Source organism: Monodon monoceros, unplaced genomic scaffold (assembly GCF_005190385.1).
Source record: "Monodon monoceros isolate NGI ecotype Baffin Bay Population unplaced genomic scaffold, NGI_Narwhal_1 Super_Scaffold_17, whole genome shotgun sequence".
NCBI classification, from domain to species: Eukaryota; Metazoa; Chordata; class Mammalia; order Artiodactyla; family Monodontidae; genus Monodon; species Monodon monoceros.
In genome coordinates, this window is record NW_021703773.1 from 17,312,039 (window position 1) to 17,336,434 (window position 24,396).

General features: G+C 38.7%; 1 protein-coding gene and 1 non-coding gene across 10 annotated transcripts in view; both read left to right on the top strand.

Moving 5' to 3' along the window:
• The first annotated feature begins 390 nt into the window (after window positions 1–390).
• The window catches only part of MICU3 (mitochondrial calcium uptake family member 3), a 114,704-nt gene continuing 90,698 nt past the window's right edge, over window positions 391–24,396 (top strand). For 6 of the 9 annotated variants that reach the window (XR_003794166.1, XR_003794167.1, XR_003794170.1 and 3 more), the window contains exon 1: window positions 396–782. Coding sequence is in view for 2 of the 9 variants with exons in the window: in XM_029226350.1 (XP_029082183.1) it covers window positions 396–782 (387 nt within the window). In the remaining 7 variants the exon portion in view is untranslated. Of the gene's footprint in view, window positions 783–24,396 lie in introns of all 9 variants that reach the window. The other 3 variants (XR_003794164.1, XR_003794165.1, XM_029226349.1) reach the window with 1 other exon arrangement.
• Window positions 17,201–17,307, top strand: LOC114897727. Its single transcript, XR_003794252.1, has one exon. It is a non-coding gene; the product is annotated as a U6 spliceosomal RNA (small nuclear RNA).

Genomic DNA, 24,396 nt, shown 5'->3' on the forward strand with positions numbered 1-24,396 from the left:
AGAGGCGAAGGGTCACGTTAGCGGAGGGGCGCCCGACACCCCCGCCCCCGAGGGCTCGGTTCAGCTCCGCCGACCTGGCTGTCGCCTGCGGTGTTGGGTTCTCGCGCAGTCAGGTGTCGTCCGGGGGAGGTGCAGTTATTTATGACCGCGGGGTTGGGCTGGGAACGCGGGGCCGAGGAGCAGCCGGTTGCGCCCCCTCCTCCCCAGGCTCTCCCCAGCCAGAGACCCCCGGTTCCTCAGCTGAAGGTCGCCCGGAGGGGACCCCAGGCCGCGCAATCGTAGGGGTCGCTCTCGGACAGCAGCGAACCTCAGCGAACCAACTTCTCGCGAGGTTTCGGGCCCCGCTCCACCGCCTCGTCCGCCCCCTCCTACCTCCGGTGCGGGCAGCTCCCGCTATGGCTGCGCTGCGGAGGCTTCTGCGCCCGCCGCCTCGGCTTCCGCCTCCGCCCTCGCCTCCCCATCCCTTCCCTGGGCCGTGCGGGCGGCCTGCGGGCATAGCCCCGGGCCCTCCCGGCCGGCCCTTCTGCCGGGAGGAGGAGGAGGGGGCTGTGGCTGAGGCGGCTTGGAGGCGGCGGCGGCGCTGGGGGGAGCTGAGCATAGCGGCTGCGGCCGGCGGGGGTCTGGTCGGCCTGGTGTGCTACCAGCTGTATGGGGACCCCAGGGCCGACTCCGCGCGGGCGCCGGCCCCCTGGCTCCCCTCCAAGAGCGCGGCCGCAGAGCCGGAGGAACCGCCCCGCGGCCGGGGGCTGCTTCCCATCCCGGTCGCCGCTGCCAAGGAGACGGTATGTGCGTGAGCACCTGCGCGCGCCCGGCCGGCCCGCAGGTGACTCTCGGGGTTAGGACCGCCAGGTGCTACACCTGAGCGCTGGGAGGGACGGTGTGACAGCCGTGCAGGGTGCGCGTGAGACCGGACGCTGGGAGTTGTCGCGGTGTGACTCTGCGGCTACAGATCGGGACGTCCTGTGAGCGAGACCGAAGTCTAATAGGCCAGGCAGCCGCGGGTCTGTTCACCCAGGTGTTGGGAAGACGTACATGATGCATCACATGTCTTGATGCATCACATCAGGATCTTAAAGGTTGCTGCAGTCATCACCTATCTACCAAAACCCAAACCCACGACAAAATAAAACCAAAAAGCGACGCAGAAGAAGTCAAAGGCATGACAGGCAGAAAGTGGAGGGCCGCATATATGAGAGAAAGGACTCCCAGGCAGGGCCATGCAACAGCAAATGATGGAGGAGGTCCAGTGCAGTAGGAGCGCACCGAAGGAGGGTCTGATGTCCCAGAAGCCTCGACATTATCGTATGGAAGTTTATTAGTCCCAAGAAAGGAAATGCCAAAACTGTGTAGCCTCCTTATCATAGGTCAGAAAGAATGAATGAAGATGTCACCAGATTGGAAAAGAAAAAAAATTATTCAAAAAGAGTATATTTCTCTAATTTTTCCCCCCACTAAAGCCAGATGTTAAGTAGGGACAGTGAGACGATGGAAAGTAGGGAACTGAATGAAGCTAACTCCTGCAGAGGAACTTCAGATGACAATGTTCAAGTCTCATTATGTAGTTGATAATATAAGGTAAAGGTGAATGTAAGGCAAGAGTGAGTGAAGGGGCATGAAGGTTTTGTCTTATCAGTATATTTAATAGTCATGTATGACTAGGAAATCATCTAGGGAAATTTTTCTTGCAAGACAAGAAAAGTGTGAGGGGCTTAGATGACAGTACTTTGGAAAAGAGGTAGCTATTCTGTTTCTAACTTTAATGAGATTTATATACCCTTTATTCTTTGCCCCAATACGCAATGGTGATCTGATGTAAGTGCATTAGTTCTTTTGGAGATTGTTGTTGTATTTAGGGCAGGGAATCTATTTTATCGACCTTCTAGCAGCAAATCACACATACATAGCATAAAGTATTTTTATACAATGAATACTTAAAATGCTAGCAAATACCCTCAACCTTCATCCCCCAAACACACACACACACACACACACACACACACACACACACACACACACATATTAAGCTTGTGTCCTGATTGACCAAGTCAGAACTTTTAATCAACCATAGTTATTTGGGAACAGATTAGGATGGTAGTGAACGTTCAAATGGTATTTTCTTTTCTTCTTTTTTAAAATTAATTTTACTTTTAAAGTTGAGAGACAGTATCATGCAGTTTTTGAAAAACCATGCTCAGAAAGCTAGGACTCTGGCTCTACCACTTCCTAGATGTATCATTACTTAATCTCTCAATGCCTGTTTCCTCATCTGTAAATGAGGTTAATAGTGTCTTCCTCATAGAGTTATGAGAGTTAAATGAGTTAATATATTTAAAGGAGTTTGAATGGCACCCCTAGCAGGTAGTAGGGGTGCCATTCAGTAAATTGGTTTTATTTTTATTTTATTCATTTGTTTACCTATTTATTGTCTATTATTTATTTACTTACATTATTATTGCTTGGTGTTTATAAAAATTGCTGTACATTGTTTTAAAAGTCAAATACTGAAATCATGTCTTACCCTTGCCAAGTCTCCAGTAGTACATCCTGATCATTATTCCTTTTTGTATTTTACCTTTCCCCCCACCGAAAACTTTTATAATCTTCTTTTTACCCCTGGTGTTTGAAAACTTCACAATAAGGAGCTTTGGTGTGGGCATTTTTTCATTTATTGTGCCGTATACTTGAGGGTCCTTTCAATATGGAAATGCACGTCTGAAAGTTCTCTATACTTTTCTTGAATTATTTCTTGGACAGTTTCTTCTCTATTTTCTTTTTTTGGAATCTCTGTTAGTCCGAAGTTACACCTCCTGACAGATCCTAATTTAATTCAAATTTTAATCTTTCTTAAATTCTAACTTTTTAATCTTTTTGTTTGTTTTTATGAGCGATATCCTTGACTTTATCTTGCAGTCTTCCTATTAAATATTTTATTTCAGCTATTCTAATTTTTTAATTCAAAGAACTATTTTTGTGTTCTCTGATGTTCATGTGTTCATTGTATTTTGTTTTATGGCTGCTAAATTTCTCTTTTTATTATAAGGGTATTAATTATAGGGTTTTTAAAAATTGTCTTCTACCCCATGTATTGTGTGGTTTCTTCCAGGTTTTTGTTTTTGTTTTTTAATTCCTGTTTGATTTTCTAAGCTCTCACTTTCAATTTGGAGGTTTTCCTCACTTATCTGTGGTTGTTACCTATCTGTATTTGAGAGCCACTCAGAAGCTCTTCGTACATGGGCATGATTTTTCATTTGGGCTTTTCATTAGAGTGGCATCCAAATGTCAGTATTTTATAAGTCTTTTTCTCTGGTGTCATTGCACTTCTTCAAAGAATAGGTGAGGTGGGAGGAACAGTAATCTTCTGGGTTCAGGCACAAGTGCACATATGTGGGAGAGCATGTATGCTGGGGGAGTGTCCAGTGATGGACTTACGTATTGTTCTCTAACCCTCTCTTTTCATCCCCACCACTTACTCTCCCTCCACAGTAACTTGTGTTCCCTGGGTCTTATCTTTTTTGAGGTCTGTGCTGAAAATCAGCTAACTTCCACTTGGTCTCCTCCTCCACAGTACCCAGGTAGTGTGTCTGCTCCCCCAGGTCAATTATCACTCCTCCAGCTCTTCAATTTTATAAAAATTTGATGAATTCTCTTGAGTGTTTTAGTCTCCTCTCCTTTTTTCTTTTTTAGTTCTCGTATGTTTACACCCTTTGAAAGATTCATTTACTGGGATTTTAATGTGGTTAGGGGAGGAAGGGGTTCAAAGAAACTCATGAGGTCAATCTGCCATTTGTCAGAAATATTTTAAACCTGTGTTGCCTCCTCATTTATTATGCTTATTTGATTTCCCTGAAGTGGTAGAAGTGATTCCTTTTGATGTTTCAAACTATAGCTAAGAACCTTTGATTTATAAAGCCTCTTTTAAGCTGCATTTTATACTGAACATAAACCTAGCATATAAATTAACCTGTACGTGTTGTGAGAATAATATAACTGATGGGAATGAACAGCAGTAACCTACAGACATGCAGTTCTGTTATCGTAGCCTTGAAGATTTTTGTTTTAAAGACATTGCCTCTGAACTTCCTCCAGAAGGCCTTCCCTGACTCTATAGATTTGTTAAAATACCCCTGCTTATCCTCTAGCCCCAGATGATGACTTTTTGCAATTATTTGTTAATTGTCTTCTCTTCTTAGTCTTTTAAAGAGTGGCATTGTGTTTGTCTTGATCACCTTTATGTCTTCATTGCCTGCTATGGAGCCTAGCCCTGGTAGGCACACAATAAATACTTGTCAAATGAATAAGCCCATACTAAATATTTACATGGGACATAACACATTGAAAAGACACAACCACATTCTGTGAGAGTTAACAGTTTCATATTTTGTTCAGCTAAAGTAGTTATTTATAGCATTAGAAATGGGAAGACATCAAGGTCAAAATTCCACGCTTCAGGAGACCAAATCATGTGACATTGTATTTATTTTAATTGTGCAAGTTTGGCTTGCCAAAATTTTTTCAGTAAATGTGGCCTTGAACTTTATTAATGTTATAGAGAGATGTTGACAAGATTCTGTTAAGAACCCTACAGATTTAACCTTAATGCATTATTTTTATTAGAGAAAAAATTTGGGTTCTAGAACTGCCTCTCTGGTTCAGGTTCAAAAATTTTTAAAGCTACTAGATTGATTAACATACTTTAATCCAGTATTTTACCTATTATATGTAACGCATGATCTATTTTATGGTTTGATCATCTTAAGACTTTAATCAGTTTAGTTTTACTCTCAAGTGGAAAAGAGAGCAATACTTTTTATCTCTTTTGTATATTTCTATAATAATTGCCAATAATTATGCATTGTTTCTTTCACTGTATACCTTTTCTAACCTCTTTTTAAGGCAGCACGTTTTGAGACTTGAGGTAATGCTCATTCTTTCCCAGAATATTGAAGAATTTGCCAGATGTGTAAATGTAGAAGAGTCTTATGAGGGGGGGTCACACAGTTGTGAAATTGGAGACAGGTTAATTCTGTGTAGAATAACCTTGTTGTATAGGAAGCTAAATTAGGTGATCCCCTCTTTTGGTTTCCTGGTAGAATCTGGTAGATTTATTTGTCACAGGGTAGCCAGGTAAGATGTTGTTGCCTCTTAGGTGAGAATGTTAGAGAGTATGGTTCTCCATATTCTTTAATTAAAAAAATACATGTCAAGCAGTTTTTTTTGTTTTGTTTTTTGCCACGCCATGTGGCTTGTGGGATCTTAGTTCCCCGACCAGGGATTGAACCCAGGCCCTCGGCAGTGAGAGCACAGAGTCCTAACTGCTGAACCACCAGGGAATTCCCACGTCAAGCAGTTTTTAACAATAATATTTCTTTAGACAAGAGATAGTTATGGCTTTACTAGGAAAATGGCAGTGAAGCACTGGGAAGTTGCTGGACTGGAGAGAGATTCTGGAGGTAGGATCAACAGGATTGGTAGTTGATTGGATTTTAGGGATGAGAGAGATGGAAGAGTCTAGGATGATATTCAGGTTTTTGTCTTGGGTGGGTTGTGCAGTAATTCACTGAGACCAGGTCTTCAGGAACAAACAAACAGACAGGTTAGGTGTAGTGGACATGGATGATGAGTTTTTAACTTGCACAGTGGATCAAGGTATCTTTGGACAGCTGAAGGGAAGTTTCCAGCTGGATACATAGGTCAGAAGCTCAGGAGCGAAATCTGTGTTATACATACAGATTTGGGAATCATCAAGTGTTAAAAGTCGTAAGAATGGATGATGTTGTTCAGAATATGTAGAACAAGAGAAAAGCACTTAAGGAGAGAGCCCTGGTGAGCATCAGCGTTTTAAAAGACTGACAGAGAAATGGAACTCTGCAAAAAGCTGAGATCCAGACAGAATAAAGAAAGCCAGGAGAGTTGTGGAAGCCAACAAAAGACTGCACTTCAAATAAGAGTTATTCAGTTAGAGTGAACGCTACGAGAGGAGGTCAGCTAAGACGAGTAATGGGAAGTGTTCAACGGTTTTAGCAGCAAGGAGGTCATGGGTGATCTTGGTGAGATCTTGAAGGTGAAAAGCACATTATAGTTGGCTAAGTTGAGAGTAAAGGTAAAGAAAAGGTGAGGTGGACAAGGTGAAGCAAGTGTTGACAACCCTTTCATGAACTTGGCCATGAAGAGAAAAAGAGGGCAGTAGCTCAAAGGACTACTATTGTGGAATTGATTTTTTTCTTAATGAAAGACCCTTGAATATAATTGCTGATGGAAAGAAGAGGAACACTAAACCCAAAGGAAATAGAGGGTAATTGACTTGCCAAGGACCAAGGTGGAGATGGGAGCTGAAAGTTAAAGCACAGGGAAGAGTTTAATCTTGTATAGTAGGAGATGCCATTTCCGGTGTGACAGGAGCAAGGGCTGGGAGGAGGCAGAGAGCATACATGTTTAGTGGGAAGCAGTCAAAGGAGTTCATGCCTGATGGCTTTTATTTTCTCTGTGCAACAGAAGATGATGTCATCTTCTGGGAGCAAGATAGTAGAAATTTGTGGAGTCACCATGACAGAGATTTGGGGGAGAGTAGAGGATCGACATAGCCACTTAAAAAAAACTAGAAAACCATGAAACCTTTTAATTTGCTCATGTTTAGTATTTGCAAGTTTAAATGTGAGTTTTTAAATGATAAAATGAGGTTTTAACTTGCTCATGAAATGTAGAAGTTTTTCGATGAATTTTTTTTTTTTTTTCGCGGTATGCGGGCCTCTCACTGCTGTGGTCTCTCCTGTTGCGGAGCACAGGCTCCGGACGCGCAGGCTCAGCGGCCATGACTCACGGGCCCAGCCGCTCCGCGGCATGTGGGATCTTCCCGGACCGGGCCACGAACCCGCGTCCCCTGCATCGGCAGGCGGACTCTCAACCACTGCGCCACCAGGGAAGCCCACGATGAATATTTTTACCTGGTCACAACTTTTGCTGTTCTAATTCTTGTTTATGTTATCTCTTTTTTTGAGATGTATAAATGCTAGTAATATGATTTAACTAGTACTTTTGTACCCACGATGTAATGTTTAACTTACATAGGAAATGCACCTAACTTATAGTACACTCCAAATTTTATTCTTTTTGTTTAAACTTGATGGGCAAGTTTAAACTGGACAGTACTAATTCTCACTAATACTAATTCTGATTTCCTGTAAGTATGTGCCAAACACTGAGAATTTGAGCAACTTTATTCTGTGTAGTGTAAACACACCCGTGCTGGAGAAAAATGTGTTTTTAAAAATTGAACAAGTTTTATTTATGGCATTATGTAGCATTAAAGAAAACACCTAGTCATTTGTATACTAAGTAGGATCTTCTAGACATATTGTTTTCTTCACCTTCCTCTTTAAGTAACCCTTTACTCCTTTATCCTTTGATGTATTACTAGATTATATAAGCTAAGCAAAATATGGAACTTTAGTGCTGTACCATTTAATTGACTGGCATAGTGTTTGCTCATTACAGAATTATTTTTCCAAATTGGAAAAGTAGACTCCATCTACTTTTTGGGTTTTTTTTTTCCCATTCACTAGTTTGCCTTTTAACAATTTTAATACTCAACTCCATCTCTGGAATTTAGAATACAGAAAGTATATATAAAGGAATTTCAAATAATTCCATTTTTTTTCCTGCTTTCTGATAAGGATGATATCTATCCAGTTGACCCTCTAAGTATCGACTAGGTGAGAGATTTGGATTTTCCATTTCCCTGGAAGGAATATAATGGACTGTTCAAATTGCTTGCAGCAATTCAGAGTGAACACTTCCTAACCAGCCTCACATCCGGTCAGAAGGGCTCTTATAGGTTAGGTCCAATTTAAGCTAGCTCCAACCTGTTGAAATTGGTTCTATTCAGATAGGATCATCTAAACTTCTTCCCACCACTTTAACTTTATTCTTACTGATCTAAGGTGGAATGTGGTTTGTAATTCTCCATATACATACAAGCACATTCACTCTTGTCCCCAGGAGATTAAGAAAGCTTTTGAGACATTACTGTCATCAAGCTCAATGATGGAGTCCTAAGGACAGTAATAGAAAGCTTTTGGACTAGGGTTTGTGGTGATAGGAGATCAGTGTGACTTGAACTTTACCTCCTTTCTGCATTTGATCTTTGTTGTCATGTGGCTTCCTCCAGACTGCTTGCTATCCAAATAAATGTATCACATCATGATTTTATGTCCTCCTAGTAAAGAATACAGTCTTCGTAACCCTTTGGTCTAGTACTGTGCAGCTGTGCTATCACATATGCCTGTCATGCTCTCCTCTGATCTGCTAGCCCCGGTGATTACCTGATCACCGTAAAAGGTCAGGTAGGAGTGTTGATTCAAGTCTTTTATAACACAGACTTAATCAAAGTCAAGACATCCTATTTGGGGAGCAACGTTAAAAGTCTGTATTTCATACTTTGATCTAATATTCTAAATTTTATTACTCAAAAGTACAAAAGTGCTATTGTGAACTAAGTATTTAATTATCAAAAATATTACATGTATACATCACCAAATAATTAAATCTAAAACTTATCCTGAATCATTATAGTAGTTATTTAAAATTTTTTATAAAACTGTAGGCAAGGAGGCAAACTTCTCAAGATTCCTGCCATTTGCTGGCAAATTATAGGAGAATAGCACTTGGTGTCTTTGGTCTTCTACCCACACCCCTCATCTAACAGAATTTGGAACGTGGCTAAAGCCATAGATGAGGTTGAACATTGATCTTCAGTAGCATAGTGAAAACTGGGAGGATATGGAAAAGTGAACCAGAGTGGGATTATCAAAGTGTCAGGTTTATAAGGGCAGAAGTTAGGTTGTAGGCGTGTATTGTTTGATTAAAGGCTGATAGAGAAGTTCTAGAAACATGTCCTTTCTATATTTTGGTGATATGTTTTATTCAGGACTTTACTCCGATTCTCTTAGAATCTTACAGAGAAAGTGGCATTCTTAAATGTACTATATAATTCCAGTGTCTGCCGCTGTGCTTTCTTAATTGTAGGCGAGTACAGTGGCTCCCTGGGAAGTTTAATTCCTTTGGAAAAACAAGGTACTGGGGAACAGATGGGTCAGTTACCTAACTTAGAAAAAGTGGTGGAGACGCTGTGGTGTGACTACTGATTCACTCACAGCACCACGTCCTAGTCCAAAGCAATTTGATCTTCACACAGTGTTTAGCTTCTGCGTGGGAAAATACAGATCTTCCTCCCTTGCCTTTCCCTCATGTCCTCCCTCTACAGTGATCTCTGCCCATTGCGGCTTATGATTGCCCTCTACAGCAGCTTTAAACTCAGGGATGAAAGTGATTATGGAAATAACACAGGCTGAAATAAGTAAAAGCAAAGTGCAATGAGGAGCAGTTGGCTTGGGGTCAGGAGAAATAAGTCAAAATGATGACTTTGCCTTTACTCACCTGTGCCCTGTATAGCTGAGTACGCAACCTTTAAGCTGGCTTTTCAGGAAGTCTCAAAAAACACTTTTATTTACATTTACTGGCCCAAACTTAGTCAAACGGCCCTATCTAATTGCAGCAAAGCTTGAAGAATGTGACCTTATTCTGTGTGCTATTGGGCCTAACTAAACATCAGAGTTCTCTTTCTAAGGAAAAACGAGAGAATGAGCAATAGGTATATGTCGGTCTTTGTTAGTTGTGAAGTATATTGTGTTGGGAGAATGGCTTTTAAGTGAAATGAAAATGCTTGTAAATAAATTATGGGATGCTCATTTAATAAAATAAATGGTTTAGGCTTCTGGTTTTATCCATACAGCATGCCGCATAATCTGTCCTAAAAATATTTGAAACATCTTTTTACATGCCATGCCATGTAATTAAAGGAAATTGCCTGCTGCAGGAATAAAGAGGAAACTAATAACTAGAGCAGTGTGACCTGTGGCTTAAGTGGGGAGCGATGAGTCATTATTCATGGAATGCTAGGGATGTGGATTTTAATGCCTATGTGGGGACAAGACCTTGGGAAGTTGGAACTGAGGCACCACCTCCCTAAAGCCAGAGCCCTCATCAACAGAATGGGCTAGAAGAAAACCATCCCTGGGCCTGCCAGTACAAGTTGATGGCAGGGGGGCCTGACGATGTCTGTATGGGCTCTAAGTGGAAAAAAGGACTATCCTGGGCTTCCCTGGTGGTGCAGTGATTAAGAGTCCACCTGCAGATGCAGGGGACACGGGTTCGTGCCCCGGTCCGGGAAGATCCCACATGCCGCGGAGCAGCTGGGCCCGTGAGCCATGGCCGCTGAGCCTGCGCGTCCGGAGCCTGTGCTCCGCAACGGGAGAGGCCACAACAGTGAGAGGCCCGCGTACCGCAAAAAAAAAAAAAAAAAAAAAAAAAGGACTCTCCTGAGAATGTATAAAAATGGTCCCACACTCCCTCAAATGGGTTTAGAGTTAGAACTTCTATTACCCATGCTGAGAAAAAGCTGTTGTAGCTGGCAGAAAGAAACGCAAAACTTCTTTGGAGGGAAATGCCCTGAACACTGGCCACATGGACTTCCTACAGAGAAGGTCTCCAAGAGGGTAAGCTCATAATCCAAAGTACAAAGTATATTAAGTTCTATGAAAGAGTCAGCAAATTGAGTGATTAGACTCCTGACAATTTAATAATAGTATAATTTGGTTGAGTCTATAAATTATTTTCAAAATGATTAAAGACATAATGAAAAATCAGTATGAAAAAGAGTAGGTAGATTAATAATAAAGAATCAAATAGAACTTCTAGAATGTAAAGTATAGTCTTTGAGGTTGGATAGATTAGGCAGCATATAAAATGTAACTGAAAGAGGCAGTTAGTAATCTGGAAGATAATTTGGAGGAACTACAGAGAATGTAACACACTTTTAAAGAAATGGCAAATACTAAGGAGTGTCTAAGAGACATGCAAAATAGACTGAAAGGGTCTAAAATTCATCAATTAGGGGTTACAGACTAGGAGAAAAGAGAGAATGAGAGGGAGTATTCTAAGAGAAGATACCTGAGCAGTTCTCAGAAAGGAACAAAAACATTAATCCTAAGGTTCAGGAAGCATAAACAGTCCTGAGCAGGATAAATAAAAATAAATCTATATTTAGTCACATTATAGTGAAACTGTAAAATCAAAGATAAAGGGAAAACAGGGCCAGTTTCCTACAAAGGAATGGCAGTTGGACTGTTGAAGACTAATCTGTGACAACGGATGGAAGCTAGAAGATAGTAGACAATGTCTTCAAAGAGCTAAGAGAAAATAATTACTAACTTAGATTATTTTACCTAGGTAAATTATTGTTTAGGAATGAGGATAAAATAAAATCATTTCTTAAAACTGAGAGAGTTTACCAGTCTCTGATCATCATTGAAGGACCTATTAAAGAGTGAATATTAGGAAGAAATGAACATGAAAAAAAGGTGAAATTCAAGAAGTAACGGTGAATAAAGAAATTGGTAAAAATGGGGTAAGTCTTAAACATTGACTACATATTATGATGATAATTATTATCATTTTGAAAGGAGTTAAACCAAGGTGGATCTCAAATATTGGACAACAGTGATATGCAAGACAATAGGGCTTGATTGGAGTTTAAGTGTTCTATGTGGGAAACAAAAATAAAATTAGATGCCTACCCCATGCCGTAATAATCCAGGTGGAATAGAGTCCTAAATGTGATAAGTAAAACTTTATGATATTTAGAAGAATATATGTGAAAATAAAATTTTGATCCTAGGAGGAGGAGAATTTTCAAAACAAGGCAAAAAGCACAACGGAAAATACTGCTACCTTTCACTTCATTAAGACAAAAATATCTACTAAAATACAAAGAAATCTTGGAATGGAAGAAGATACTTAGAATACATAGCACTCGCAAGGAATAATCATCCAGAATTTATAGTAATGATCTGCAAATTAGTAAGAAAAACAACAACACAATAGAAAAATGGACAAAGGGTTTGAACAGGCAGTTCAAGAGAAAGATATTCAAAAGACCAGTAAACACATGAAAAGATGCTCAGCATCACTAACAATAGGGAAGTATAACTACAGTGAAACATTGTTTCTTAATTAGATTGATAAGATTAAAAATAGTGACTATAGGGCTTCCCTGGTGGCGCAATGGTTGAGAGTCCGCCTGCTGATGCAGGGGACATGGGTTCGTTCCCCGGTCCGGGAAGATCCCACATGCTGCGGAGCGGCTGGGCCCATGAGCCATGGCCGCTGAGCCTGCGCGTCCGGAGCCTGTGCTCCGCAACAGGAGAGGCCACAACAGTGAGAGGCCCGCGTACCTCAAATAAATAAATAAATAAATAAATAAATTAATTAAAAAAAACCTTACAGCTAATTTAAAGACTACATATTAATTATGCCTTTAAAAATATTTCTCAAATGAGCTATGGTGTGTACAGGGGTTGAGTTTTAGGACTCTGCCACTTTCTGTCTCTATAATGATCACTAAGTCATTTCTCCTTGCAGGGACATCATTCTTCTATGAAATGTCATAAGTAGGGATGACTGATGTGAATCTCTAAGGTCTACTTCAGCTATATAGTCTTTTAATCTCAAAATCACTTTACTCTTTCTAATACTTTATTGAGTTATTATTAGTAGTTGCTTTAATTTTGTTCCCATCCCTTAATCCTCTCCAAACTTAGTTTTTAAATCTATTTTATAAATTAAGACATTAGTTTTATAAACTTTGTCCCAGATAATGCCTTTTTGGCTTGCATTTCTGTTAAGTTCAAGCGACATGTAAGTTCTTCCAGAAAATTTAATGCCAGTGTGATGGGAATAAACTGCCGAAACTCAGTAATATTCCATGATTTTTAAAACTTGTTTATCCTTTTCAATATTAATTTCTACAAGTGAAAAATTGATTCATTACTTTAAAAATTTTATGCCTTTTGTTAGTGCTTCTATTGTACTCTCTTTTTAGAATTATTTTTGCCAAAATTAAAAGATACAGAGAATCATATATACCACTCAGAATTAATAATTGTTACCATTTGGAAATATTTGTTTCTAGTCTTTCAGAGATTTAAAACTTACTAAGTATGCTGTCTTTTTTAATAGCAGTGTTGAAGAACATAGGCTTTCAATAGAGTTTCTCTTCATTTTTTCAAACTTAGCGATCTTAGCAATAGAAACAGTTGTTAGCAGAGTTATGGTTAAGAGTGTGGTCTGCAGAGTCAGAATACCTAGATTTGAATCTCCGCTCTTTCACTGAGGAACCTTGCCAAAACTAAATAATTTTACATGCTTCATTTTCCTCATTTGTAAAGTAGGGATAGTAATAGTACCTACATTATAGGATTATTAAGAGGGGTTAAAATGGCCAGGCACATCGGAAGTTCTTGTAGGTGTTAGCTATTTTGTGTGTGGCTAAATAGGGACTTTGTGTATGCATAGCAGCAGAGTTACTGTGCCACTTGTCAGATTATCGCCTCAGCTCCAGATCTACCTTTCCTTGCCCTGCTTGTGATGCTGCTGCTGGAAATTGCAAACACTTCTTCTTTGCCAGGAGATTGTGACAGAGACACTGCAGGCAGAGGAGGCTTCTGGCTCTGGCTCCGGCGTGCCTCTCTTCTGCTTGTTCCTGAGGCAGCACTGGGACGCCCCATGATACTCATCTTCAGGCTCTCCTGTATCAGTCAGGGGCCAGTCAGAAACAGAAGTAGTTAAGGTTTAATATAAAGAATTATTAACTATTTACAGGGGATTAGCTACTAAGAAGGAATCAAAATTAAAAGGAATACCCTAGGGCTGAGGGAGAGTACCCAAGGAAGGAACAAAGTTGGAAGGCAGCGGCCTCCCTAGGTTGGGATTCAGGCCTCGTTGGAAGAGGTGTGTTCACCTCTAGAGCTTTTCCAAGTTGCTGGGCTGAGGCTGGCGGATAGAGAACCAGAAGCTGGGACTGGCAACCTGGAAGCCTCCTGCTGGGGTGCCATTGGACCAATGCTGGCAGACAGGGAACCATGGACCGGAACTGGCCTGCAGGAGACACCGCCCCCGCCCCCCGCCCCCCAAGCTGGGATGCAGCAGGCCAAGGCTAGTTGGCGGGTGGGGACTCTCAAGTTGGAACTAGCAAGCAGGAAGCCCCCCCACTGGGGTATAGGTAGGTCAAGGAGACTGACACTGATCTTATTTAATGTTTTTTGTTTGGTTGTTTATAAATGATCCAAAAGAGAGGGGACGTGGTTAAATCTCCAAATATTCAAGTTCTTCCAGAGAGTAAATTGCCAACTTGATGGGGATGACCTACAAGAACATTTTTAAGGCCTATATAAGTGAGTAGAGAAAAAGGGCAGATGGGTTGCTCTGTGGCTGGTGTTCTGGAATGAATGTTTTGTGTCTCCCCAAAATTCATATGCTGGAGCCCTACCCCCCAGAGTGGCTGTATTAGGAAATTGGGCCTCCAAGGAAGTAATTAAGGTTAAATGAGGTCATAAGAGTGGGATCCTGATCTGATAGGATTAGTGTCCTTACAAGAAGAGATGCCAGACAGCTTGCCCTCTCTTTCTTTCTGTGCCCACACACTGAGGAAAGGCCATGTGGGGACATAGAAAGAATGTGGCAATCTACAACCCAGAAAGAGAGCTCACACCGTGACCATGCTGGCACCTTGATCTTGAACATCTAGTTTCCAGAACAGTGACAAAATAAATTCTGTCACTTAAGCCATCCAGTCTATGATACTTTGTTTTAGCAGCAGGTAAGTTCACGGTGATTCATTTAGGGAAAAATAGTCCAAACTATTAATGGTATGTTGTGTTTGTTTCTTTCAGTTGTAATCTAGAAAAACTATTTTGGAGTGATTATGTAGCCAGGCCTAGAAGACAGTGGCTCGGTGCATAGCTAGAGGTTTTGTCATTACGGGTCAGCCATCACTCTCAAGAAATAAATAGAATACCACCAACTGTATAATCTAGGAGTTTGGAGCTGAGCCAGGAAGATTGAGAGAAAGGGAATAGCGTGTGAGGCAGATGAGAGCCACAAGGAAATGCCAGGCAACTGGAATAGTTTTGTCACCATGGATGTATTTAGAGAACTCCCAATTTATAGTGACACAGAGGTACTGAGCTGCCACATTCTCTGTGTGGAGCTGAGGTGCCAACGACTGATTAATAGAGAGGATACTCTTCATAAACTGATTCTGTTGACCAGGGGAGAAGGAAGTGTGCTCATTTAGTTTTCATTTAATGTTTACAGTTCATGGAGTTAGTATTTATTTGTCCATTTTACAGTGAAAATGCTAAAGTTCAGAAATCTCTTTTTCCAAGTGTACCTAATTAGGAAGTGTTGAAGCTGGCATTTGAACCTAGGCCTGAAGGATTGTAAAATCCACGCACTTTCATTTCAGTGTAACAAGTTGTGTAACGTGAAAGAACACTGGGCTGGGTGTCCTAACACCTGAGTTCTGGTCCCAGACTCATTTGCTGTCTGTGTGGTCCTGATGAAGTCCTCTCTAGCCTCTAGACTAAGCTAACCCTTTTGTAAAAATGAGTTAATATATGTTCTGTTTGCTTTTTTAAAAAATAATACGCCATTCCACAACTTTTTCTGTCTATGCATATATGTGTGTATGTATGTGTATGTGTTGATATGTACACATATATATGTGTATGTTTCTTTGAAGAATGAACTTTTTAATGGTCACAGACTACTCCATTGATGTGCCATAATTTATTTAACCATTGTCCTGCTGATGGGAATTTTGATTGTTTCTATTTTTTTCACTGTTAGAAGCAGTGCTGCAGTGAATATCCAGGGTTCTTTGTAGATGCAAATGTTAAATTGCTGGGTCCATAGCTATTATATTTTAATAGGCACTGTCAAATTGTTCTTCAAAATGGTTACACTAAGATATACTTTTACCAGCAATAAGAAATGGGCTTCCAATGTTCCCCTTCACTTAATATTGTTAAGTTTAATTGTTTTCCCAATTTGAGTGTGAAAAATGATTTATTATGATTATTATAATTTCCATTTCTATGGTTACTAGTGAGGTAGAGAATTTTTTGTTTGTTTATAGTTTCCTAGGAATTGCCCATTAATATCCTTTGCCAACTTTTATTTTTTTATTGACTGATTTCTAGGATATGTCACAATATTAAATCCTGTTCCTACTTTATAGGTCACAAATATTTTTCTCACCTCAGTCCTTTTTAAAATATATTTTACAGGCCTGTAAACTTAAACACATATATCATTTCCTTTTTAACACAAATGTGACCATACTGTACATATTGTTCTTGCCTTTTATACTGATATTTATCTGAGATATTAATATATTTATTATAGGTCTCTTTATTCTGATCTTATATTTGGATGCTCTTCCAAACTATGGATATGCCATAATTTATGTTTAATGTTGTCTCTTTCATTTTCAGTTCTTTTTCAAAATCAGACTTGATAGAGGTTTGTCTATTTTATTAAGTCTTTTCATACCCCTATTTTGTGTTTACTGTTTTATTGGGGGGGTTGTTATTTATTTCTGCTTTTATCTTTATTGTCTGTTTCCTTCTGTTTTTGTCAAATTTATCTTATCCTCTTTTTTCACTTCTTGAGTTGAATACATAGTTCATTTATTTTAAATTCTTAATTGTTCTTTAGTAAATACATGTAAGGATATGAATTTTCCTGTGTCAGTAATGACTTTGACCAAATTATACAGGTGGCTATTTGTAAGTTCCTAAGTGTCATTTATTTTCAAAAGGCTTGTAATCCCCGTTTTTATTTCTTTTTTAATCCAATAATTGTTTACTTAATGGTGTATCTTAAATTTTCCGAAGTGGCCTTTTTTCTGTCAGTCTTTTGCTGTTAAATTTTAGCATTTTTCCATATGCAGCAGGGAATAAGCCTTGAATGAGTTTGTTTTTTAAAATGAAATATATCCAACTTTTAAAAAGACAATAGACAATAATACTATAATGCATAACTATGTATGTACTACCAGCTTAAAAAATAAACTATCAACATATATACCTTCCCCCATCATAATCCTCTCTTCCCCAAAGAGGTAACCACTGTTCCAAGTTTGATTTTTATCATTCCCATGTAAGTTTTCATAGTTTTATTACAAATGGATGTATCTCTGAATAATATACACTTATTTTGCAATTTAAAAAATTTTACATAAACAGTACCTATCTTTTTATAATTTGTATTTTTAAGATAATGTTTAAGAAATTTATCCATTTTGGTGCTTGCTTCGGCAGCACATATACTAAAATTGGAACGATACAGAGAAGATTAGCATGGTCCCTGCACAAGGATGACACACAAATTCGTGAAGCGTTCCATATTTTTTTTTAATAAAAAAAAAAGAAATTTATCCAATTTGACACATGACTTCTAGTTAATTTATTTTCACTCCTGAATAATACTCTACTATATGAATATTTCATTATACCTGTATTATAACTTTAACATTTTAATCTTACTGATGTTTTAGTGATGACTAATAAATGGTCAGTTTATATATTCTCTGTTTATTAAAATCAAGGTTAATAAGCACCTTCTTTGTTTTGTTACTCAGATACTTTTTCTTACTTAGTTTTTCCACTTGACCTATCCATTTCTAGTAGAGAAGTGTTGATATCTCAGCCATGATTGTGAGTTAAATCGCATTCTTTTAACTGTTTTTTCATTCTATTATTTTAAGCTGTTTTGTCTGTGTGTGTAATATCTTCTTGGTGAATTTTCCTTTGTCCTACTTAATGCTTTTGGTTCTTAATTCCATGTATTTTCAAACATTCTGGGTAATGTTTGACTCTTATAAGGAACATTCATAGCTTTTTAAAAAACACAATATGAGACTTGCTCATCTTTAATGAAGGAGTCTAACCCAATCATATTTATTGTAATTATGGACTTGTATGCATTCATTTTTGCTATATTATGTGAGTGTGAGTTATCTCTTTCCCTTTATCACCTGACATTAGATTGGTCCTTTTTTCCTTATCATTTCTCTTCCTCTAGTGGTTTGAAAGTTATACATCCTATTTCTGATCTTCAAGTGGTTACATGTAACTTTAACAAAATATATATATATATATTAATATATACATCTGAAACTTGAGGGCATAAATCAGTATCAGAAAATTTACCATTCCTAAAAAGATGCATCCTTGAACATGTTTTACTGTATCGCCTTCCCCACCCCACAGTTTCTGAGGTCAGCTACACTGCTAATACCAGATAATTATTGATTTTTTAATATTATGCTTTAATTTTTAAGGGAATCATTAACAGTTACAATAAGTTTTACATCCACATTCACTCATTAATTTATTTAGCAAGTATTTGAGAGCTTGCTACAAGCCAGAAACTCTTCTAGGCACTGGGGAAATAGAAGTGTACCACTTAAACAAAAATTCCTGCCTTCATGGAATTTATATTATTGCAGAAGGCTGGAGATAGAAATTTTGGATTTGTCAGTATATTTATAGTATGTAAAGGCTAGATGAGATGATTAAGGGAGGAATTATAGATTTAAAAAGAGAGGAGGTCCGAGGACTGGCCCTAGGACTGGCCCTAGGGCAGTACCAACAGAAGTACCAGGAAGGAACTGCCAGGGGAATAGGAGGAAAATGAGTACCGGGTGGACTTGGACATTACGAAAAATTATTTCAAGGAAAAGAGAGTTATCAACTGGGCCAGACTTTGTAAGATGAAAACTGAGAATTGACCTCTGGATTTAGCAACACGGAGGTCATCAGTGACCTTGACAAGCAGCGTTAGTGGAGTGGCGGAGGGGAGACCTGCTGAAGTGGAGGAAACCAGAGACAGGAAATGCTGGCAGCTTTCCAGTAGCCCTGCTGTGAAGAGCTGGAGAGAAGTGGTGGGGAGGGAGATGGTGGCTCAGTGGAGAAGTGGGAGCGGAAGCTTTCCAGGACAAGAGAAATGTGCATGCGCTGAAGGGAAGGACTCAGCGGAAGAGGGGAAAGTAGTGAGGTAGGAAGGGCAAGGGAGATTACTGCAGGAGCAGAGCCCTTGAATAGGCAGAAGAGGTGAGATATACACATTAAACCACTGTGATTACTGCCTCCTTAGAGATACTTTCACTTACCATCCTATCAAATAATGAGATGATATATGTGAAAGTACTTTGTAAACTTGTAAAGAACCCTATAGTGTAAGCTCACATAACAATACAAGTGGAGACTTTAAAATAAGTGGTCACTTTTTATTTTTTCCAATTTGATTGCAGCCAGGGAAGTGCTTATAGACTGGTCTTCAGCTGTGTGTATTTCCACATAGACACATTTACTAAGCATCAAAACATTTCACCTAGAGGACTTCGGGATTTTCTCACACTGAGAATTTGATGTTTAACCTTTTGACCACCCAAAAAGCAAAGAAAATGTTACCCCTTTTATCTTCTTAGAAGCTTTTAAATAAGCCTGAAGCCATATGAGAAAGCCAAGTGTAATACTTCCATGAACATCTTTTTAGCTAGAATAAAAATAGATGTGAATAGAATCTCATGCACATCTCATATGACTCTTGCCCAGAAAATATAAAGATCTAAATTCAAATGTCATTTGCTCTTTAATGTTTTATAAAAATGTTGGTACAGGGGCTTCCCTGGTGGCGCAGTGGTTGAGAGTCCGCCTGCCGACGCAGGGGACGCGGGTTCGTGCCCCGGTCCGGGAAGATCCCACATGCCGCGGAGCAGCTGGGCCCGTGAGCCATGGCCGCTGAGCCTGCGCGTCCGGAGCCTGTGCTCCGCAACGGGAGAGGCCACAACAGTGCCAGGCCCATGTACTGCAAAAAAAAAAAAAAAAAAAAATGTTGGTACAGTTGCCAGTATCAGGTAGGGCCTAATAACCAAATGCTCAACCTCCTACATGAAATTAAATACATGTTTTAGTCATTCTTTACTTTAAAAAATTAGTATTGATTTAATGAAAAAAACTTTTTAAAATAAACTACTAAGGATGAGTAATCAAAATAATTTTGCTTAATACAAATGGTTTTATTTTTCCTTCTTCCATTCTTTATTCTCCTGTCTCTGTTTCTCAGCTGCTCAAAGGTAATGCATTATATGGTGTTTAGATAATTGATATAATTGTTTCAAGTTACCTCTTTAGGGTATTATCAGCTTGTAGGCATCAGTTTCTCTAATTGTCAAGTAGTGAATCCTTTATCTGGCATTTAATCTTGCCTCCCTGGGAAAACCAGACCTTACCACAAAGTAAATTTTCGAATTGCTAACCTGAAGTAACATGAGACTGTGCCTTGGCAGTGAACCTTTTCTTTCTGTTATTCGTGGGAAGGATAATGATATAGTCTGTTGCCTGAAGGCCCTAGTTTTACTACCTTAAGAAATAACATCTAAGTACTAGTTGCAAAGGTCTGAGTTTTGAAATTCCAGAGAAAATAATTGCATTGAGACAATATTTTTTATTTTGGGGCGGAAGATGTGGTAATTAAAAATGTAAGTTTTATCATTTGTACCATTTCTTAAGCCGCTTATCTTATGACAGCATGACTTAGAGGATCCACAGTTACCTGAAAATGATCATTACTTAGTTTTATGACTAAATTATGAATGTTATTTTACAGGTGTGTTTGAAAATTTTATTTCCATGTATATACACATGTATATGTTCAATTTTTGTAAGTAACACAACTGAGATTAAAGATCTAGAATGTAGAATGTTTTGCAGTTTCTCAGTAAAACAGAAGACAGCATTTTCTAGAACTAGAAGGAAAACTCCCTAAACATTTTTAGCAAACTTGAAAAGAATGTTAAGCAATTCCCATAAAATAATTTGCTAAAAAGTGTAAAATGCAATTTTCTAGAAGCTGTAAAATGAAGTCAATTTTGAAAAAAAATTTTTTTAATTTTTTATACAATTTTTAATGGTTACACTCCATTTACAGTTATTGCAAAATACTGGCTCTATTCCCCGTGCTGTATAATACATCCTCGTAGCCTGTCTTACACCCAATAGTTTGTACCTCCCACTCCCCGACCTCTATGTTGCCCCTCCCCTCGCTCTCCCTACTGGTAACCACTAGTTTGTTCTCTACATCTGTGAGACTGCTTCTTTTTTGTTATATTCACTAGTTTGTTGCATTTTTTGGATTCCACATGTAAGTGATATCTTACAGTATTTATCTTTGTCTGACTTATTTCACTTAGTATAATGCCCTCCAAGTCCATCCATGTTGCTGCAAATGGCAAAACATCATACTTTTTTATGGTTGACTAGTATTCCATTGTGTGTGTGTGTGTGTGTGTGTGTGTGTGTGTGTGTATGTATGTGTATACTACATCTTCTTTATCCATTCCTTTATCAATGGACACTTAGGTTGCTTCCATGTCTTGGCAATTGTAAATAATGCTGCTGTGAGCATTGGGGTGCATGTATCCTTTCAAATTAGTATTTTTGGTTTTGGGGTTTTTTTTGTTTGTTTGTTTGTTTGTTTTTGGTATATACTCAAGAGTGGAATTGCTGGGTCATATGGTAATTTTATGTTTTGTTTTTTAAGAAACTTTCATACTGTTTTCCGCAGTGGCTGCACCAATATACATTCCTACCAACAGTGTACGAGGATTCCCTTTCCTATACGTTCTTGCCAACGTTTATTATATGTTTTCTTTTTGATGATAGCCATTGTGACAAGTGTGAAGTGATATCTCATTGTGGTTTTGATTTGCATTTCCCTGATGCTTAGCAATGTTGAGCATTTTTTCATGTGCCTGTTGACCATCTGAATTTCCTCTTTGGAAAACTGTCTATTCAATTCTTCTGCCCATTTTTTATTTGGGTTGTTTGATTTTTTGATGTTGAGTTGTATGAGCTATTTATATGTGTTGGATATTAATCCCTTTGGTCATATCATTTGCAAATATTTTCTCCCATTCAGTAGGTGGTCTTTTCACTTTGTCAGTGGTTTCCTTTGCTGTGAAAAAGCCTTTAAGTTTAATTAGGTCCCATTTGTTTATTTTTGCTTTTATTTCCTTTACTTTAGGAGAGGGACCCAAAAAATATTGCTGCAATTTATGTCAGAGAGTGTTCTGCCTTTGTTTTCCTCTAGGAGTTTTATAGTATCCAGTCTTATATTTAGGTCTTTAATCCATTTTGACTTTATTTTTGTATATGGTGTTAGAGAATATTCTAATTTGATTCTTTTATGGTAGCTGTCAAGTTTTCCCAGTACCAATTATTAAAGAGACTGTCTTTTCTCCATCGTATATTCTTGCCTCCTTTGTTGTAGATTAACTGACCATAAGTGCGTGGGTTTATTTCTGGGCTCTCTGTCCTGTTCCATTGATCTGTGTGTCTGTTTTTGTGCCAGTACCATACTGTTTTGAATACTGTAGTTTTGTAGTGTAGTCTGATGTCAGGAAGTCTGAATTCTCCAGCTCTGTTCTTTTTTCTCAAGGTTGCTTTGGCTGTTCAGGTTCTTTTGTGTTTCCATACAAATTTTAATATTATTTGTTGTAGTTCTTTGAAAAATGCCATTGGTATTTTGATAGGGATTGCATTGAATGTGTAGATTGCCTTGGGTAGTATAGTGATTTTAACAATATTGATTCTTCCAGTCCAAGAACATGGTATATCTTTCCATCTATTTGTGTTATCTTCAGTTTCTTTCATCAGAATCTTACAGTTTTCAGAGTAGAAGTCTTCTGCCTCCTTAGGTATGTTTATTGCTAGGTGTTTTATTCTTTTTGATGTAATGGTAAATGGGATTGTTTCCTTAATTTCTGTTTCTGATACTTCATTATTAGTGTATAGATATGCAACAGATTTCTGTATATTAATTTTGTATCCTGCAACTTTTCCAAATTCATTGATGAGCTCTGGTAGTTTTCTGCCGGTGTCTTTAGGATTTTCTATGTATAGTATCATGTCATCTGCAAACAGTACCAGTTTTACTCCTTCCTTTCTAATTTGGATTCCTTTTATTTCTTTTTCTTCATTGATTGCTGTGGCTAGGACTTCCAAAACCATGTTGAATAAAAGTTGCAAGAGTGGGCATCCTGATCTTAGAGGAAATGCTCTCAGCTTTTCACCATTGAGTATAATGTTAGCTGTGGGTTTGTCATATATAGGCCTTATTATGTTGAGGTATGTTCCCTCTATGCCCACTTTCTGGAGATTTTTTTTTTTTTTTGGTATGCGGGCCTCTCACTGTTGTGGCTTCTCCCGTTGAGGAGCATAGGCTCCGGATGCGCAGGCTCAGCGGCCATGGCTCATGGGCCTAGCCACTCTGCAGCATGTGGGATCCTCCCGGACCAGGGCACACACCCGTGTCCCCTGCATCGGCAGGCGGACCCTCAACCACTGCGCCACCAGGGAAGCCCCTGGGGAGTTTTTATCATAAATGGATGTTGAATTTTATCAGAAGCTTTTTCTGCATCTATTGAGATGATTATATGGTTTTTACTCTTCAATTTGTTAATATGGTGTATCACATTGATTTGTGAGTATGGAAAAATCCTTGCATCCCTGGAATAAATCCCACTTGATCATGACGTGTGATCCTTTTAATGTATTGTTAGATTCAGTTTGCTAGTATTTTGTTGAGGATTTTTGCATCTATGTTCATCAATGATATTGGCCTGCAGTTTTCTTCTTTGTGATATCTTTGTCTGGTTTTGGTATCAGGGTGATGCTGCCCTCATAAAATCTGTTCGGAAGTGTTCCTTCCTTTGCAATTTCCTGGAAGCAGTAAAATGAAAAGGCAAATTTAAAGTCTCTTCTACCTCTAGATTTCTATGATTTCATTTTTCTGTTGTGTTACCTTAAGCTTACAAATAAGATAATTTATGTGCCAACTCTGAGATCCATTCCGGGTAGTTGTCAGTAGCAGTTTTGCAACATCTTTTTGATATAAAAAATTCCATTTTCCCAAAAACAGATGCCACATCTAAAAATATTGCACTGATACCTTAACTTAAACTTACAATGTCTGTATTTTTCCTGTTCTGTGAAAAATGGTTCTATAAAAAATTTTAACATATCTAATTAGAATATGCCCACTAGAAGCCAAGAAATCATAATTGTATTATATTTAATAGTAATATTTGGAGAGGGCAGACAGCAGAAGCAAGAAGAACTACAGTCCTGCAGCCCGTGGAACAAAAAACACATTCACAGAAAGACAGACAAGATGAAAAGGCAGAGGGCTATGTACCAGATGAAGGAACAAGATAAAACCCCAGAAAAAAACCAAAATGAAGTGGAGATAGGCAACCTTCCAGAAAAAGAATTCAGAATAATGATAGTGAAGGTGATCCAGGACCTGGGAAATAGAATGGAGGCAAAGATCAAGAAGATGCAAGAAATGTTTAACAAAGACCTAGAAGAATTAAAGAACAAACAAACAGAGATGAACAATACAATAACTGAAATGAAAACTACACTAGAAGGAATC